This window comes from Eumetopias jubatus, unplaced genomic scaffold (assembly GCF_037043125.1).
Source record: "Eumetopias jubatus isolate StellerSeaLion01/CBP00866 unplaced genomic scaffold, mEumJub1_p1.0 scaffold_3, whole genome shotgun sequence".
Classification (NCBI taxonomy): Eukaryota; Metazoa; Chordata; class Mammalia; order Carnivora; family Otariidae; genus Eumetopias; species Eumetopias jubatus.
Window position 1 is genome coordinate 69,744,040 of NW_028274809.1, and position 20,862 is coordinate 69,764,901.

A 20,862-nucleotide genomic window follows, 5' to 3' on the forward strand; every position below is an offset into this window, starting at 1 on the left:
GACCTAAGTAAGAAGGTAAATATGCTGCTGGGGAAAAAATGTAATATAATGGCATTTCAAATCCAAGGAGAAATTATCTTTATAGTTTCCATTATCAGTTTAGATTTTTCAAGTTTCTGCTCCCTTAAATTTATGTAATGCATATGGATAGCATAGCAAATCTCTATGCCCACCCAGTAAGTATAACCTTCCTGGACCTGCATATTTTCTGTGCACCAAGCAAAAACGTCAGGTACTGAGTAGGTACAGTTGTTGAAAGTTTACTCTAAATATTGTATCAATTCTCCTGTTGTTTAATTGTTGTAGCTAAAGATAAGACCTAAGAACTATGAATTTCACTGTAATTTAATTAGTTACCTGACGATTCTTAGGAGGACTACTCCTTACTTCTCAGCTGTGGTGGATTATTAAGAACTAACTCTGATTATTTTTACTTAAGATTACCTGGGTTTTATTTTTTAACCAAAAGATGAAAAATATCATATACCTTGTATCCCACTAATAATAATTTCTGCTTAAAAATTAAAATGAAGCAATAACATGTATACATTAAATTGTGGTTCAGTAGTAACTGTCAAGACTTATGTGAGTCTTATGCCAGGTACTATTCTAAGTATTTTTCCCTTAATTCTTATAAAAACTTTATGAAATATATTCCATTGTTACCCTTATTTTATTTTATTTTTTAAATCTAAATTTTTTTATTTGAGCATAGTTGACACACAGTATTACATTAGTTTCAGTAATTATAACATAATGATTGGACAAATTTATACATTATGCTATGCGTATAGCTACCAACCGTCACCGTACAATGCTATTATGGTATCATTGACTATATTCCCTATTCTGTGCCTTTTATTCCTTGACTCACTCATTCCATAACTGAAAGCCTAGATCTACCACTCCCCTTTACCCATTTTGCCCCCTCCACAAACACCAGTTTGTTCTCTGTACTTACAGCTCCGATTCTGCTTTTTGTTTGCTTATTTATTCATTTGTTTTTTTAGATTCCACATATGAGTGAAAACATATCTTATTTAGTGTGAGTTATTTCACTTTTTACCCTCTAGGTCCCTCCATACTGTCACAAATGGAAAGGTCCCATTCTTTTTTATGGCTGTGTAATATTTGTGTGTGTGTGATATCTTTATCCATTCGTGTATCGATGGACAATTAGGTTGCTTCCATATCTTGGCCACTGTTCTTTTTTTTTTTTTCAAAAAAACCTTATTTACAAAAATGGTTGGCTGCACAAACTGTAGTTTGCTGACCTAAAAAATTCAAGTATTAATCTTGATTGCCAAGTATCTTCGTGCCCCTTTACATTTTACACTAGAAGGTAGTGCCTCACTAATCTTACCTGGTGCCACCTCTGCCAAATTCCATCAGTTTTGGGGGACATGGAAGTGGACTACATCTGGAAAAGACCCTGATTATGGTCTCAGTTCTGCCACCAGCTGCCTGAGTGACCTTGGGTCCATCATGCCCCTTCTCTTCCTCTCAGTTGCCCCTTGTAGAATTAGGGAGAGTCCAACTACATTATTTTTTTTTAATTTTATTATGTTATGTTAATCACCATACATCATTAGTTTTTGATGTAGTGTTCCATGATTCATTGTTTGTGCATAACACCCAGTGCTCCATGCAGAACGTGCCCTCTTTAATACCCATCACCAGGCTTACCCATCCCCCCACCCCCTCCCCTCTAGAACCCTCAGTTTGTTTCTCAGAGTCCATCGTCTCTCATGGTTCATCTCCCCCTCCGATTCCCCCCTTCATTTTTCCCTTCCTTCTTCTAATGTCCTCCGTGCTATTCCTTATGTGCCACGAATAAGTGAAACCGTATGATAACTGACTTTCTCTGCTTGACTTATTTCACTGTTGTCCTTATCTTAACAACTGAGAAAACGGAGGTGCAGAGAAATTAACTGGCTGAAGTTTCCATAGCACATAAGGGGCAGAACCGGTATTTGAATCCAGTGCAGTTTGGTTTCAGACCCCGTACACTTAACTACTAAATCATACTACCTCCTAGTTGACTTATCTGACCTTCTTTCTATTGAAAAGAACATACTCAAATGGTGCTTCCACCTCTCTCTCACATGTATCTGAGTAAAACTCGAATGCCCGTTGTCTTTAACTCTCTTCCAGTGACAGCCTAGTCTGACAGCATAGGCAGGATTCAATGCCCTTCCTGTCCTAATCTCCTCTCTCACGTAGCACATAACCTGCTGGTCTGTCATAGATTTCCCCCACTGATGGTAATTCCTGACACAATAATTATTGAAAGACTGGCACACAACACAGCTCCTGGAAGATAGTACATGTTCAATAAATGTCTGTTGGATGAATGTTTGTAGGTCTTCCCGTTGGCATTTTAGGCTGCATCAAAGCAATCATATCCACAACTCACCACCACCACCATTACTCCGATTATCAACATTTGCATTTCTCCAGATTGAGACAAATTTCATATTTCTCTTTGAGATCTTTAAGATTTTTCTTTGAAGTTTCTTTGAAAACTTTAAGAAAGCGTAACCAAAACTATCCCAAGGGGGAGAAAAGGTCTTACCTTCTAAATCTTCTTTCTCAAAGTGTGTTTTGAGAATAGAACGAGTTCCACCTCTATCCACAACTGCCTCTTCATCATTTCTCTGTAGAATGGGAAGAAAGAAGATTAAATGATATTACAATAGTTCCTCTTTATCCATGGGAATACTTTCCAAGACCCCCTGTGGATGCCTGAACTCGCAGATAGTACCAAACCCTATATAAACTATGTTTTTTGCTAAACATATATACTTATGATAAAGTATAATTTTTAAATTAGGCACAGTAAGAGGTTAACAATAATAATGATGAAATAAAACACTTAAAACAATATGCTGTAATAAAAGTTATGTGAACATGGTCTCTCTCTCAAAATATCTTATTGTACTATACGCACCCTTTTTATAATGATATGAGATGATAAAATGCCTATGTGATCAGATGAAGTGAGGTGAATAATGTAGGCACTGTGACATAGCATTAGGCTACTATCGACCTTCTGATGGTATGTCAGAAGGAAGATCATCTGCTTCCTGGCCATGGTTGACCTCAGGTCAATTACCACAGGTAAGAGTGGACTACTATACATATATTCTCTTAATTTCAGAGAATAAACAATAATATAATCTAATATTTTAGGGATTTAATTCAATCACTTGAACCTACTTGTACACAACTATTCTATTTGATTATCAATTGTTAGTTTAAAAAGAAAGAGACTAAAATTAAATTGACCACATATTCAGAGAAGGAATGTCATTTGATTTTCCATGAAATCAAAGGTAGTCATACATTCCAGTTGCCATCATTTGTTAATGAGATGTAAAACAGAAAACAGTTATCCTGACAATTTAGTAACATGCATTTTTATCTCTGATAAAGAATTCTCATTAACAAGATGGCATTTTGAACTCTACAAGGAAAATATGGAAATCATTAGTATTAACACTACTAATGCTATGGCAAGGTGAAGTAATTCCACTGCCATTTAAAATGAGGTTGGGGGGATCTAATCTCTTGAAAGCAATTAGTAGCAACTATTAGGTAAACTACAATTTTAATTACTTTGCTTCAGTATAATACATTTTATTCAAACTAAACTTTTAATTATAATCATATACATTAAGCCTTCATTCAGTATGTATATACATATGTATATTTTACTTATTTAAAATGGCTGGATGGAGACTCTTAACATTGTACATATGCTCAAAATGATACACTCACTCATTTGGTACTCAATAAAATAATGGGGGAGGGATAAGTATAATCCATTTAACCATACAGGAGTGAACAAGATACAAAATACTGAACAAAGTGAAATACAGATTATTTCCAAATTTTTTTGATTGCAAACACCTATGTAAAAACTGCCTTAAAAGTGAACACCGAACACAAAGGAGAAATGAAAAGGTAGACTGAAGATGAATGAATCTTCCGACATCTATTTCTAAGCCTGTTCTAGTATTTGACTAGCAGAAAAATTATAGATTTCTCTTTCTTCTTTGAAAGCTTTTTAATTCCCAGGCATAATCTTGATAAAGATTTGGCCTCCGTGTCTTACAAATCAGTATTGTCAACTGTAGGATTACTGACTACAGACATATTTCAACCTAGAAATATCAGCTCTTATGTGCTTCACAAGCAGCAAAACATAAGTAGAATAACATATTTTATACCCTATAGTCCTGTGTCTTTCAGAATTTGCTGAGACAGGTCAGGGCAAAGTGTCTGAAATTGGAGTGAAAGAAACCTATACTACAAATGAAGGAATAAATGAAAATTGAGATAGGATTCTGAGCCTACTGCTCTTGTGTTTAGCAAAGTTTTAAAAATCTGTTGGTCTGGGCGCCCGAGTGGCTCAGTCAGTTAAGTGTCCACCTTCAGCTCAGGTCATGATCCCAGGGTCCTGGGATCAAGTCCCACATTGGGTACCCTGCTCAGTCGACAGTGGGCCTGTTTCTCCCTCTGAACCTCCCCCCGCCTGTGCTCACTCTCTCTTTCTCTCGCAAAAAATAAATAAATAAATAAATAAATAAATAAATAAAATCTTTTAAAAAAATCTGTTGGTCTGAGCAAAATAGCAATAGAAAAAACTACAGAATTATATATTTATATAATTTTCCTGAACCAGACAAATGCAAGTTTCAGCCTCTTGAGAATCTATTCTTGATTCATTTACAAATCACATTTATCCTCTGTACAGGACATATTCAAATATATGTCACATTGGAATGTATCTCTGCCCTCTGGAGTGTTATTAGGAAGAATGCCAAAAACTAAGTCATGCATCCATGTTCAGAGGTCAGAAGAAGCACTATTCCACTGTATCTCATAATGGCAGCCTCTTAAAACAATTGCAAAATGGAAAGGTTTATATAAAATATAAGAAGATGTTTCCCCCTATACAATAAAATATTTAATTCTTATTTCAAGGGCCTGAATCAATTTTCAACTTATACAAAATGGTTTTTCTTCTTATTTTTATATGGCATATAAACTGTCCACACACAAAAAATAATTCTACACAATAGCTAATGTTAGGATATTGAGATAGGGCGCCTGGGTGGCTCAGTTGGTTGAACGACTGCCTTCGGCTCAGGTCATGATCCTGGAGTCCCGGGATCGAGTCCCACATCGGGCTCCCTGCTCAGCGGGGAGTCTGCTTCTCCCTCTGACCCTCTTCCCTCTCGTGCTTTCTATCTCTCATTCTCTCTCTCTCTGAAATAAATAAATAAAATTTAAAAAAAAAAGGATATTGAGATAAAAGGAAATTTTGCAGCAGAAGTAGATGTGGAATCTAAATAGGAAATAGTTGATTATTTAATTACAATATGAATTACAAGTAGAAGTGCCCTAATTTTAATGTTTCATTGATTAAAAAGAAAGAACTTGAAACTAGAATATGAATGTAACTCAAAGTAAGTGACTCACTTTGCAGTTTTAAATAACTGTAAATACTCTCCAGATAGGCCAGAGAAACATCAAATGCATGATCTTTTATCCTGAAAATTCCCAAGATACAACTTAATACCAAGACATATACTGAAATTCCTCTACTTTGGTTATAGTTCAAAAGCTTATTTCAATATTATTAAAGAATTTTTAATAGAGTACTTCCCTTCCTCCTTATTACCAAGAGCGAGTAAACATGGGTGTGATGAAGAGAATCCAGGCTGTGCAATAATCCCAAATACACTAGTAAGAAAATTTTTATTTCACTTTTTACTGCCCCTTTTCGGATTTGTTGAAGATCAAATACAGTAATGTACCCTAATGTCCATATGTATTTACTCACTTGGAACAAATTTTATCACCATGTAGAGAGAGAACACATAAATCTATTACATTGCCTCTCAATACAATTGACCTTTGTTACACTATTGGGTGAACATTTATAAGATGATTTATTCCAGTAAATAGAATAAAACAATGTTTTAAAATTTGTGTGTTGGGGGGGATGACCCATGGTGAGAAATATACATTCAACACAGTCACATATTTATATATGTGTAAACAAAACAAAACTTTCACAAACCAACATTTATTCTTTTTTTTATTATGTTATGTTAATCACCATACATTACATCATTAGTTTTGATGTAGTGTTCCGTGATTCATTGTTTGCATATAACACCCAGTGCTCCATTTACTACATGCCCTCTTTAATACCCATCACCAGGCTAACCCATCCTCCAGCCCCTTCCCCTCTAGAACCCTCAGTTTGTTTCTCAGAGTCCATAGTCTCTCATGGTTCATCTCCCCCTTCGATTTCCAACATTTATTCTAACTATAAACAATGCAGTATGATATTTTCTATTCCAGGGTATTCTATTTCATTTAAAAATACTAGTCACTATCCTTTAAATTTATTTCAGTACTTAAAAATGAGTTGTGACCTGCAATTTGAAAAACACTGATACAAACTATGGCCCTGAAACCGTAACAGGAATTAAGTCACACAGAAATCACATCTTAAATCCATTTACACAGGACTCTAACCAATCGAACAAACAATAATACTATACCTTTCAATTCAATATTTTTCAATTTTTGAAATTTCTGTCATGTTAAGTGTAGGGATATATTATTATAATTACATATATTACATATCTTTTGCTAAACTATTTTTACTTTGTTTTTCTTTCCACCAGGAAAGTAATTGCTCTACCTAGTTCGACTTAAGTACTTTTCTCCATGTCTTCCCAAGAAAGAAGGAATACTATTATCTATGATCCTCTCCAGTTAAAACCTGCTTATGACTAAATTGAATTTGTATTCAGCTATTTTATATTATTTTTTTTATTTGACAGAGAGAAAGATAGTGAGAGCAGGAACACAAGCAGGGGGAGTGGGAGAGGGAGAATCAGGCTTCCTGTCAAGTGGGGAACCTGATGAGGGGCTCAATCCCAGGACCCCGGGATCATGACCTGAGCCAAAGGCAGATGCTTAACAACTGAGCCACCCAGGCACCCCCAGCTATTTTAAAGGCAAACACCATATAATTGGCATAATCCAAATGCATTTTATAATTTTCTACAATATGATTACTTCTAAACATTAAGACATTTGTGTTTTGAATACAAATGTATATAAATGTAAATTGGGAATATTTCTACCCCCAAGGAAAGTTTTTAGAGGGAAGAGTTTTGCTGTCATTATTTTTACTGAACAATTACTAGAGAGCAATAGCAGAAAAAAGAGCTTTCTAGCTCAGCTCTCACATTTGAAGTGACCTTGAACAAGTACACTCTCTCGTGAAAAAGCAACTAATATCAGCTAGCACATTTAAGTGTTAAAATAGTCAGATAAAGATATATCAACAATTTCTTCTAGAATTGTTTGAAAATACCATTAAGCTCTCTATAAATGTATAAAACATATATTTTTCTGATTTACCACAACTCTTGAGCACAGTCTTCACAGAAATAAACTTTCCTAATTTTATAAAACAAAATCTAACAGTAATCCCATTAGCAAGACAATTCAAACTTTTCATGTCCTTTTGAAAATTCTCATCCCATTTGAGATTGGGTTAATAGAAGAGTGAGCAGTTCATTTTCATTTCAGTATTCTTTCTTCCCTAGAACTATTTATCATATCAATTTTTAAAAAGCAACCATTTCCTCAATAAATGATACTGGGAGAACTGGATAGCCACATGCAAAAGAATGATACTGGACCACCTTTAACACCATACACAAAAATAAACTCAAAATGGATTAAAAACCTAAATGTGAGACATGAAACCATAAAAATCCTAGAAGAGTCAAAAAGGATTAAAGACCTAAATGTGAAACATGCAACCATAACATTCCTAGAGGAGAACAGAAGCAGTAATTTCTCTGACATCAGTCATACCAACATTTTTCTAGATATGTCTCCTAAGCAAGCAAAACAACAGCAAAAAAAACTACTGGGACTGCATCAAAATAAAAACTTTTGTGCAACAGAGGAAACCATTAACAAAACAAAAAGGCAACCTACTGAATGGAAGAAGATATTTGCAAAAGATATAGCCAATAAAGGGTTAATGTCCAAAATATATAAAGAACTTATACAACTCAACACCAGAAAAGAAATCTGATTAAAAATGGGTAAAGGGGGCACCTGGGTGTCTCAGTTGGTTGCGGGTCCACTCTTGGTTTTGGCTCAGGTCGTGATCCAGGGTCGTGAGATTGAGCCCCATGTTGGGCCATGCTCAGCAGAGAGTTTGCTTCAGATTCTCTCCCTCTCCCTCTGCCCCTCCCCCTTCTCACACATTCTCTCTCTCTCTCTCTCTCTCTCTCTCTCTCTCTCTCTCTCAAATAAATAAATAAATAAATCTTAAAAGAAAATGGGCAGAAGTCTTGAATAGACATTTTTTCCAAAGAAGACATACAAATAGCCTACAGACACATGAAAAGATGTTCGATATAGCTAATCATCAAGGAAATGCAAATCAATCAGATATCATCTTACACCTGTTAGAACAGGTAAAATCAAAAAGGCAAGAAATAATAAGTGTTAAAGAGGATGTGGAGAAAAAAGAAGCCTCATATACTTTTGATGTGAATGTAAATTGGCACAGCTACTGTGGAAAACAGTAAGGAGATTCCTCCAAAATTTAAAAATAGAATTACTATATGATCCAGTAATTCCACTACTGGGTATTTACACAAAGAAAATAAAACACTAATTTGAAAAGATATATACACCCCTATGTTCATTGCAGCACTATGTACAGTAACTAAGATATAGAAGCAATCTAAGTGTCCATCAATAGACAAATGAGTAAGGAAGATATGGTATATAGTATATATATAATGAAATATTACACAGTCATAAAAAAGGTCATCTTGCTATTTGAGACAACATGGATGGACTTAGAGGGTATTTATGCTAAATGAAATACGTTAGACCAAGAAAGACAAATACCATATGATTTCACTTGTAGTGGAATCTTTAAAAAAATGACTAAACAAACAAAAAGCAGAATCAGACCTATAAATACAGAGAACAAACTGATGGTTGCCAGAGGGGAGGTGGGTGGGGGTTGGGCAAAAGAGATGAAGAGGAGTGGAAGATACAGGCTTCCAGTTATGGAATGAATAAATCACGGAAATAAAAGGCACAACATAAGGAATATAGTCAATGATATTGTAATAGGGATGTATGGTGACAGATGGTAGCTACACTTGCAGCAAACATAGCATAATGTATAAACTTGTCGAATCACTGAAACTAATGTAACATTATGTGTCAACTATACTCAAATTTAAAAAAAGCAACAACATTTTCTGACTTTTTATTAGGTATTAGGATAATATGGTATGCTATATATACTCCACTAGCCATTACAGAACCACTTTCCACTCTTTTCCACCATGCTCTCTGTATCTTTGTGGACTGCATCACCAGGTTCCCTTGCAATCTAACTTCCTATTGAGCTCAGCCAGTGAGAGAGAATGAGACTGGATATGGGAGCGAGAGATATGGGCCCTGTTGAGCCATAATTTGGCAATAGCTGTATTTCTCTATCACAGACAAAATCTTGTCACCTGACTCCCCTATAGCTCTAGATCTTGCCAGTTTGCATTAACTGTTCCCACATCTTGTGCCTTCAGGCCTAGAAATAGTGACAGTTTTCTGTTGCTACAAGTTCCTGAAATTTCATCAACCCTGTTGATTTCCCTTTATCCTGTCTATGCCTTTAAAAAATAGTCCCTTCATTAAAACTTTTTATCATGCTTTTCAAGTGACTCTTTCCTGCTGTGACCCTAACCTATATATATGTGTCATGTTTAGTGAATAAAATCCATGACATTAAATTTTGTGGAGATGGACATATAATCAAAATGGCAACCTATGCACAAAACTTTGACTAGGAAATACTGATTAAAAAATACTGTTGAATGAAGGGTAGAGGATAAAATGGTGGGAAACAGACTCTGAGTCATCAAAGAACTCTCAATAGGCATGATTAATTCAAGAATACTTAATTTCTGAAAGAAATGAAAAGAGGACATAGAATAAAATTCTAGATGTGTGAGAGGGAGTGAAAAAAGAATAATCAATTAGGAGTACTTTACACTGGCAAAGAATGTTCCCCATAACTCAAGAAATGTATGTATACATTTCTACCCATGAGGTGCCTTTTTTGCCATTTCAAAATATTTTCTTTAGTATCATAAAATATTTTCGTGAACAAAGTGAGCTAACACATGCACCAAGGTGCCTTTTGATAAGATTATCCTTCTAACTCCAGCCCCCACTCCCACATCAAGGTAGGTGTGAGATTGGAGAAATGAATATAGCAGATGGTACAGATAGAAAAAAAATCAATAAAAAGTATGGAATATTGTGCTTGGTTATTTTTCTATGTTGCAACAAAACAAAACATTTTAGTGCAAACAGTTAATTTTTCCTCTTTTCCATTTAAGTCTGATGGAGAAAAAAAGTACTTTTTTAATTCAGTTTACAGGGTCTCTCTCAGCCTATGGATTAATATCTTGGCTAATATAAATGAAACATTTTCCACTACTGATTTAATGAGGAGAAATATATAGACACACATATTTTATAAACATGATCTGAGAGTTAGTTTTTTAAGTGTTTGTTATTTTTATTATCTTTTACTTTAAATTATGAAACTAAGAAAACTGAACATTAACACTTGGATTCAACATTAATATTCAATATATGCATCTGTATTTACTCTAGAGGCTATTTTTTCATTACCATGTAAGTTAAAGTATTATACAAGTATTAAAAAGTCAACCATTTAATCTCTAATTTTACTATGCTATATTAAATAGGACAAGAGATATGAAAGCATCGTCAGAAATTAACGTATCATAGGAGTTCAATAAATGCTAGCCAAACTGGAATCTAAGCATAAGCCAAGCCTAACTTTAAATTTCATTTAGCTTATTATATTTTCATAAAATAAATAAACCCACCTATTTACTAGGATATTGCTTTGAAACTAGGTAGAGTGTGGTATCTACTCTAAAATGTAGACTATACTATCTCATGGTAATACAAGTTAAATCTGTCTTATGTGTTGTATTAATTGAGTTATAGGAAACATTTACTCTAAAGTATCCCAGGGGCACCTGGGTGGCTCAGTTGGTTGAGCATCCGACTCCAGACTTCAGCTCAGGTCATGATCTCAGGGTCCTGGGATGCAGCTCCACATCAGGCTCGGGCTCTGCACTCAGCATGGAGTTTGCTTGAGATTCTCTCTCCCTGTCCCTATGCCCCTCCTGTTCATTCTCCCTGTCTCTCTCAGATAAATAAATAAATCTTTTTAATATTTTTTAAAAAATAAAATAGCCCAATAAATCACTCTTTCCCCCCTGTATTTTTAACAGTCAGTTGAGTTCCTTTCCAAAATACTGAGTTGGGGAGATGGCAGTTAGGTTTCATTTACTTATACAAAATAAATGTGCTATTTCATTTTTATTTTTTTATTTTCTTTTAAGATTTTATTTATTCATTTGAGACAGAGAGAGCACAGCAGGGGGAGAGGCAGGGAGAGAGGGAAAAGCAGACTCCCCACGGAGCTGGGAGCCTGATGTGGTACTCAATCCCAGGACCCTGGGATCATGACCTGAGCCGAAGGCAGACACTTAACCACCTGAGCCACCCAGGTGCCCCGTTATTTCATCTTTAGGCATATAAGAAAAAAAATGGAACTGAGGATAAGAATTGGAGAATAAAATGCTATCAGAGGAATAGGGCTAAGTGGCATAAACTAAATCATCATGTAAAAATTTCAAGATTTTTCTCATCTCATTTACTTGGAACACTCCACCCATGTAAACCTTAAAGACCAGTTGGTAGACTACACAGTTAAGTCAGTAAATTAAAACCTTCCAATGGTAAGTTATTTCTGGCTCAGGATAAACTTCATCAGCACATACAGTATTATTATTATTACTGCCACTGTAATCCAAAGAATACTATCTCTCCTACTGGTCCTAACATCTGATGGGGTTTTTTTGGGTTTGTGGGGTTTTTTTTAGATTTTATTTATTTATTTGACACAGAGAGAGATAGCGAGAGCAGGAACACAAGCAGGGAGAGTGGGAGAAGGAGAAGCAGGCTTCCCATTGAGCAGGGAGCCCGATGAGGGAATCAGTCCCAAGACCCTGGGATCATGACCTGAGCCAAAGGCAGACGCTTAACGACTGAGCCACCCAGGCACCCCTAACATCTGAAAGTTTAAGGATAAAAAGTATTTGAGAAGTTAAGACCAGTTTTAATTAGCCGATAGTATTTTAAAAGGCACTAATACCCGTGCAATTGAGTTCCTGCCTTTTTGTCCACCTGAAGCCCCCAATTTGTTTTGAATTGTGGATGATTCCAGCCTTTTTCTTAAGAGTCCTTCTAGAGCCTCAGTTCTGCATATGAACCCAATTGGTACCCAGAAAATGATATTAACGGCTGCTAGATTTCCTTATTGTTGCTTCATTCTGTCTTTTCTCTCTTCATGTTGCTTGCTCATAAGTGTCCTACGAGGCTCCATCTGTCTTGTAGGCCTTCCTTCATTTGTCCCGCTGTGTCTTTCTTTAAGCATCTGACACATCCCCATGGGCTTGTTTGGTGCTCAGGTCCAAGTTCTTGCTGGTATGGCTATCCCTTTACTGCTGATGCTCCCATTTAGGAGGTCAAGAGAAAGGCAGTGTTGGATAAACACTGAGGTTTGTATGTGGGACTATACCTGAATTTAAGTGTTGTTTCAGTTAACTCCTAGTTGTGTGATTTTAGGCATCTTATGTAATCTGTATGTCGAGTGACTTATTAATACATGTAAAGTTCTTGAATTTGCTAATCAAGTTCTCAGTAAATGTTATTTATTATTATGTTATTTTTATGATTATTTGTATCATTAGGGCCACAAAAATAAATAAAACACGGTTGCTTCCCTCAAAGAGCTTACAGACTTCACATTAAGTATAACAACAATGGCATTATGAAAGAAATTCATATAGGAGACATTCAACCATAACAGTTACTATTTTTCTCCAAGAAGGTCAGTAAAGACTCCATCGAAAGGGACACTTGAGCTGATTTTTTAAAAAATCACTGCATCTTTGTCAGGCAGACAAGGGGGGCAAATTAGTAGTTCAGTCACAAGTATCAAGACAAGATCCTGGTTATTTGAAGAAGGGTGAAAGATATTAGTTGGACCCAGAGCAAGATTGGATACTAAATTACCAAGCTACTGATTTTGTTCTCCTAACAATCCAAATGCCTGCAAAGAAAACTTCTAAAACCCAGGACAAGACTGAAAATCTTAATATGAAAAAGTTGGACTTCTAGAAATTAGAAAAATTATATATATATATATATATAATATATAATCCTTAAAATTGAAAACTCCATAGATGAGTAAAACAAGTAGACTGGACAAATGATATACAAATTAGGGAACTGGCAAAAAGATCTGAAAAAATTACACAGAACATAGCATAGAATGATAAGGATATGAAAAATATGAAATAGATAATTTTTAAAAGATTTTTATATATTTATTTGAGAGGGAGAGAGAGAGAGAGAAAGAGAGCACAAGCAGGGGGAGGGGCAGAGGGAGAGGGAGAAGCAGACTCCCTGCTGAGCAGGAAGCCCAACTTGGGGCTTGATCCCAAGATCCGAGATCATGACCTGAGCTGAAGGCAGATGCTTAACCGACTGAGCCACCCACGTGTCCCTAATATAGATAATTTTAAAAATGAGGATAATATGATGAACTAACATATATCTAAATGGATTTCTAGAAGATAAGAATAGAAAAAATGAGGAAGAAGTACTATTTGAAAATAATAGGTGAACATTTTCCAGAATTGATAAAACACATGAATCCACAGATTCAGGAATCACAATGAATCACAAACAGGATAATTAAAGAACAATTCACACCTCCACATACCATGTGCAACTGCAGAATGACACATCTTAAAGCAGCAAAGGAAAAAGAAAAGATAACCTACATAGGAATGACAAACTAACAAAAATAGAGGCCAGAAGACAGTAACATAATATCTTCAGAATGCTAAGGAAAAATCATTGTAAATCTAGAAGTGGATACCCAGCTAAGTTATCATTCAAGAAACCCACTTCAGATAAACAGAAACTGTGAGAATTTATCACTAAGGCATACTTTGTAAAGAGATTTAAAAGTATATACTTCAGAAAAACAATAATCCCAGAGAGGATGTCTGAGATGCAAGAAGGAATCCTGAGCCAAGAAACTGAAGGACATGAACAAATATAAAGAAAATAAAAATGAGTTTAAAAACCAACTTCATGATTTCTAGAATCCTTTCTAGTTGTACAATAGCTGATTTATTTTTATACTGTTTTCTACTTCAGTGTAAATAAGGGTCATTTTTGGTTTGCATTCATGTAGCTATCTGTGCTCTCACCTAAGACAATAACATTTATAACTCTTCCATATATCAGCACCCTTCTCCACTGCTGTCACCCCAAATCCTGATAGTTTTACTGATATACTATAGACTTATAGTATCAATTAGTATCAATTATAAGAAGGGGATAAAGTATATGTATACATTTTAGAATTAGCAATCTTTTTCTTTTTTAAAATTTTTTATTTAAATTCAATTTAATTAACATATAGTGTATTATTAGTTTCAGAGGTAGAATTTAGTGATTCATCAGTTGCATATAACACCCAGTGCTCATTACATCAAGTGCCCTCTTTAATGCCCATCACCCAGTTACCCCATCTCCCCACCTACCTCCCCTCCAGCAACCGTCAGTTTGTTTCCTAGAGTTAAGAGTCTTATGGTTTGTCTCCCTCTCTGTTTTCACCTTATTTTATTTTTCCTTCCCTTCCCCTATGTTCATCTGTTTTGTTTCTTAAATTCCACATATGAATGAAATCATGTGATATTTGTCTTTCTCTGACTGACCTATTTTGCTTAGCATAATACCCTCTAGTTCCATCCATGTCATTGCAAATGGTAAGATTTCATTCTTTTTGTAGGTGGAGTAATATTCCATTTTATATATATATAATTAATACCAGACCTTCTTTATCTATTCATCTGTTGGACATCTGGGCTCTTTCCATATTTTGGCTATTGTGGACACTGCTGCTGTAAACATTGGGGTGCATGTGCCCCTTCGAATCACTATGTTTGTATCTTTTGGATAAAAACCTAGTAGTGCAATTGCTGGGTTGTAGGGTAGTTCTAATTTTAACTTTCTGAGTAAACTCCATACTGTTTTCCAGAGCTGCACCAGTTTGCTTTCCCACCAACAGTGTAAGAGAGTTCCCCGTTCTCTGCACTGTCACCAACATCTGTTGTTTCCCAAGTTGTTAATTTGACTGGTGTGAGGTAGTATTTCATTGTGGTTTTGATTTTTTTTTAAGATTTTATTTATTTATTTGAGGGAGAGAGAGCATGAGCAGGGGGAGGGGGAGGAGCACTGGGAAAGGGAGAGGGAAAAGCTGACTCCCCCACTGAGTGCAGAGCCCAGTGCAGGGCTGATCTGAGGACCCCAAGACCACCACCCAAGCTGAAGTCAGACACTCAACTGACTGAGCCACCCAGAAGCCCCAATTAGTAATTTTTACCGTTTCCACAGTAAGGACTTGTTCTTTACAACTTAGTAAGAATCTACACAATTCGAGCACTACAGAAGTATTTGGCCTTCTCATCATAAACTAGGACAGTTCTGAGTTGTCCTACATACACAATAGTAAATTATATGAATTATTTAAACAGAAATAAGCTCATAGTGTCTGTATTTTAATGATTTATAGGTGAAGTGGGCTTGCATATTCAATAATTAGATGGAAAGAAGTTTCCTAATATAAGCAAAACCAAACCAAGCCAGAGAATGGGGATAATAAAATAATATTTATAAGGCATTATGGATTAAATAAACAGAAAAATTTTAAGATATTTTTAGGTAAATAAAATGGTACTGAGGAGTGAGATAAATAAAACATTAGAAGATGAAATTCAGCGATAAGAAAACAAGCAGTGAAAGGAGATACTTTGAGTATACCCATGAGTGATGAAAAGTGTAGTGTTTAAATACTTAAAAAGCAAAATAAGCTAGTCTAAGCAGTTTGGTGATTTTTTTCTTTAACCTCAGTGATTGTTTATTAGTGATATGCTCTACAGTATCATTAATAAAGTGGTAGAAACCTGATTAGTGATGCAGTTACAAAAAATCGACTTCTGTTATATTTAATACCAACTTTAAGCAAAGTGATTTTCCTATACAAATGCCAAAAATGTGAGAAATGGAGAAGAGAGGGCCATTTTATTTACTTTCCCCTTTAGATCTAAAAAAGAACAAAACCAACCAACCTGTGTTCTTAAATTCTTTAACTCAAAATTTTAAAATTCAAGGGTTATATAGAAAGAAAATTAAAAACCCTAAATGTGGGGGGAAATGGAATTAAATTAGAAATGGGAAATGTGAAAAAGGCAAAGGACGAATAAAAATGTATACAGTTGACCCTTGAACAATACGGGTTGGAACTGTGTGGGTCCACTTATACGCAGATTTTTTTCAATAAATACATTAAGTGTATTTTCTCTGCCTTATGATTTTCTTAATAGCACTTTCCAGAATATAATACATATAACATACAAAATATGTTAATTAATTGATTCTCTTATCAGTAAGGCTTCAGGTCAACAGTAGATTATCAGTAGTTAAGTTTTGGGGGAATCAAAATTATACATGGGTTTTCAACTGTGTGTGGGGGTTAGCACCCCAACCCCTGCATTGTTCAACTCTCTTAAGAAGATGAATAACTTCTTATATTTGCTTAACTACTTATTCCCTTCACAAGACCAAAGACTATTATTGATGTTCAATTGAGATGTTAGAATTTCCTCTATGTAGAAGAACCAAAGCCCAATTATTAGAAACTTATGTGAATAATCTGTTCCTCTACTTATTATATAATAGAAACAGCCAAAACTGATTTGTACCTAGCATTATAGCTATAAATATTTCTTATTTATTAAACTCATTCTGTCGATAGGCACTTAGAAAAGGTCCGTAAGAGGAAGCAGAGTAGTCGCTAAGAAAATCTCTAAAACCAGACAACCAGGATTTATATCCAGTTTTGATACTTACTACTTACTTAACCATTTGACTTTGAGCAAGTTCTTTCTGTCTTGGTTTCCTCAAATGCAAAATGGGGATTACAGTATTTACTTTATATGGTTTTTACGAAGATTAAATGAGTTACATATTGCTAACCTGCATAAAATAGTACCTGGGAGTTCTACATTAGTATTAGTTAAATAAATACACTTTATCTTATATAATCCTCCCAATGGTTTCAGAAGGTAAATATTTTTATCCCTACTTCAAAGATGAAGAATCTGAAGCTCAGTTAAGATAGACTAAATGACTTGCCCAAGAGTATAACTTGCACAACTAATATGAGACAGGATTAGGATTTGAATCAAATTTTATATGACTTTAAAATTCATGTTCTTTCTACTGTGTGACATACTGCTTCATTTTCTCAAAACTTAGCCATTTTTCTCCCAATTTTAATATACCACATAAATAACATTAACAGTAACAATAGATATTTTAGGAAAAAAATTAAATGGCACTCAAGCTTCTTTCTAAATTTTACAATTTTCTACATTTTCCTCTAATCTATATAAGAATATATATGCATATACAGTTATATATTTTGATTTTTTAATCTTAAAGTGTGATTGTTACTAACGTTCACAATATTGTGTTGTCCTCTTTCTCTTCCTGGATACAAGAAAAATATTATACATTTCTCAGGGACTTGTAGTAACTAGTGTTGACCAAAGGGGCATAAGCAAAAGTTATGGTGTGTCATGTCTGGGCCATTTAAAAGTAGTCCTTTAAAATGCAATAGAATGATAGAATGTGCTTTTGTATGAAATGAAGAAAGGTCTTAAAGGAAGAACTTAAGGAAACAGAGAGTAAAGAACATATTCTTTGGTGTAGAAATAGCTAAGTGAGAGCAGAGATTTTAAAATGAAAAGGGATGAAAATAATGGAACTGTGAGGAAAAAACAATGAAAAATGTCTAAAAGAAAGGGTCCACGTTACAAGGAAAGAATGAAAAAAAAATGTAGACGCCCCCAACAGGTAATTTTAAGTATGTGAATAAAGAAAGGGTAATATTGACTTAAAACTTTAAAACTGGAAATATTAGAATAATGGACTTGAAATATGGCTTCTGGGAAGATTCTAAAATCATCCAATCCATGATTCTCATTTTAAAGATGAGAAAACTCAGGACACCACAATGTTTAAACAAAAATCTCAGTTAATCACACAACACGGCTTCCGTTTCCTCTCTACTTCAGATTCCTCCATCTTCTGAAGTTTGTGAAAGAAATCAGTCTGTTTGGAGAACACACACCAAACCAAGAAATGAATTAATATGACATTGAAGATAAGCTTTTCTCATTTTAGGCAAATAATCAGTTTTCATAAGTCCATGATGACAACAAAAAGGACCAGAGAAAGGAACACAATTGCCTGCTAAATTGCCTGCTTTTGAGATGAAAAATCCATTAACATTGACCATGTAGTAGTTGCATTTGTAATTTAAAATGTGAAAACATTTAGGGGCCCTGGGTGGCTCAGCCAGTTAAGCATCTAACTTGGGCTCAGGTCATGATCTCTGGGTCCTGGGATCAGCAGTGAATCTACTTCTCCCTCTTCCTCTCCCCCAGCTTGTGCACACTCAATCTCTCTCTCTCTCAAATAAATAATACAATATTTAAAAAATAAATAAAAATGTGAAAACATTTAAAAGAAAATCCAGTTAATTATGAACTGGTCATCTCCAATGAATAAAAGTCCTTTTAATAGATAAAATATGAATTTTATATACATGAAAGCTTATATAAGAATTTATTTTCTTAAATAATAGTAACTTGGAAAATAATACTTTAACATGCATTATATATGTATATCTCATTTATTTCCAAGTTTCTAGAGAATTTTCAAGGAGGGAAGGGGAATAGGAAGAACAAAGAAAGATATGACCTCAAATTCTACAGAAATATTACAATATTTCTGATTATAATACTGATTGACTCAGTCAATCAAATGATCGGCAAGCAGCCACATACAGTTAGCTATGACTACCCTAACATCAAGTAACTGAAAAGTACTGATTGCCATTATGGTTTGAAGAAGATACATCTTTAAAGCAAAAAGCCATAATTTATATGTGAAACAATGCCTTGTAGCCCAATATTTAGTGTTTAGTGTCTATCCTCACTTAATTTTATTGTGTTTGTTCCTAATTTTGTCACACAGGTGTTCTACAGAACAATTTCAATTTTTATAATTTTTATAATTGTTAATTAATATTATCTTAATTATATATATTAATTATATTGGAGAGAATAATATATAATAATATACATTAATCATACATATTAATTATATTGGAGAGAATGCAATAATACCACTAACTGATGCTTAAACTGAATCTTAAAGGACAAATAAGATTACAAGGAATAAAAAGAAGAGCATTCCAAGCAAATGGCACAACTTATACAAAAGCATGTGATATCTGTGACTTCAAAAGATACAAATCCCCACTATTTTTAATTTGACAGGTTTTTTTTCTTTAGACATCCCAAATGATTATAACATCCTGGTGAAGAAAGCATTAATACTATTACTTTTATTGTAATATTTTGTATGAGGAAATTCAGATACATTCAAGCTTTACAATAAGGCAATAGTAGAGCTAGAATTAGAACTAAAATTTTAAAGAATTAAATTTTAAAGAATTAAAACTAAAATTTTGTTTTTCTGATGGCAATCTGAATGGTCAATCACTGGATAATTCTAACTCTGCACTCTGATATCGTTAGTCTCTCAGCTGTCTGACTTTTCTCAGTGTTCCATATAATCGCAGTAATCATAACAACTAACAAAAGAAGAAGAAGAAGAAGACCTAACATTCATTGTAAGGCTTGCAATGTGCCATGCACAGTGCTAGAACTCTACAGACGTTTACTCACTAGAAATCCTCAAAAACAGATGAGTATTCTGAGACTTAAAGAGGCTCAGAAACTCTCCCAGAACCCTTAACTATTAAGGGGTAGAGACTGGTTTGAAGGCAGGTCAATATGCTACACTGCAAAGGCATTATATTAGTTAATCATAAAACCTAAAATTCCTTAATTTAACTTTAAAAACTATAGTCTGGTTCAACCCTACTTATATACTTCAGGTAATATGAATTCCTAATGTGTCCAGGTCATATTTTCCATGAACTTTTCATACTAATTCCCCTTTCTGTTATTCAACAAAAATGTATTAAATAGTTACCATATGCCAGGCACTGTATTTGTGTTAGCTCTAAAGAAATAAGACACTGCCTTTGCCCTTAAATAGTTCAGAGTCAAGACAAGAAAAATCATGGCTACAATATAGAATGTATTGTGCTTCACTTAAGGTAAATACTGGAATCCAGAGGAACATTAGGGAAAAACACTTAATTCACTCTGAAGGAATTAAGGGAATGTTTCAGTAGGAGGCAAATGCTTAATCTAAATAAATCTTGAGGCAGAATAAAGAGTGAGCCAGGCAAATATAAGAGAAATGAGGGGCCAAATACATTATATGCAAAAAGGACAGCATTTTAACAGGTTTCTATCTAGGGGCGCCTGGGTGGCTCAGTCATTAAGCAGCTGCCTTCAGCTCAGGTCATGATCCCAGAGTCCTGGGATCAAGCCCCACATCGGGCTCCCTGCTCAGCAGGAAGCCTGCTTCTCCCTCTCCCACTCCCCCTGCTTATGTTCC

At 34.7% G+C, this 20,862-nt stretch overlaps 1 protein-coding gene across 3 annotated transcripts in view; it reads right to left on the reverse strand.

Moving 5' to 3' along the window:
• SLC4A10 (solute carrier family 4 member 10) overlaps positions 1 to 20,862 on the reverse strand; it is a 209,817-nt gene that overhangs the window by 180,365 nt on the left and 8,590 nt on the right. For 2 of the 3 annotated variants that reach the window (XM_028113059.1, XM_088022143.1), the window contains exon 2: positions 2,576 to 2,657. In XM_028113059.1, the coding sequence (XP_027968860.1) occupies positions 2,576 to 2,657 (82 nt within the window). Of the gene's footprint in view, positions 1 to 2,575; positions 2,658 to 20,862 lie in introns of those variants that run through there. The other variant, XM_028113061.1, reaches the window with a different exon arrangement.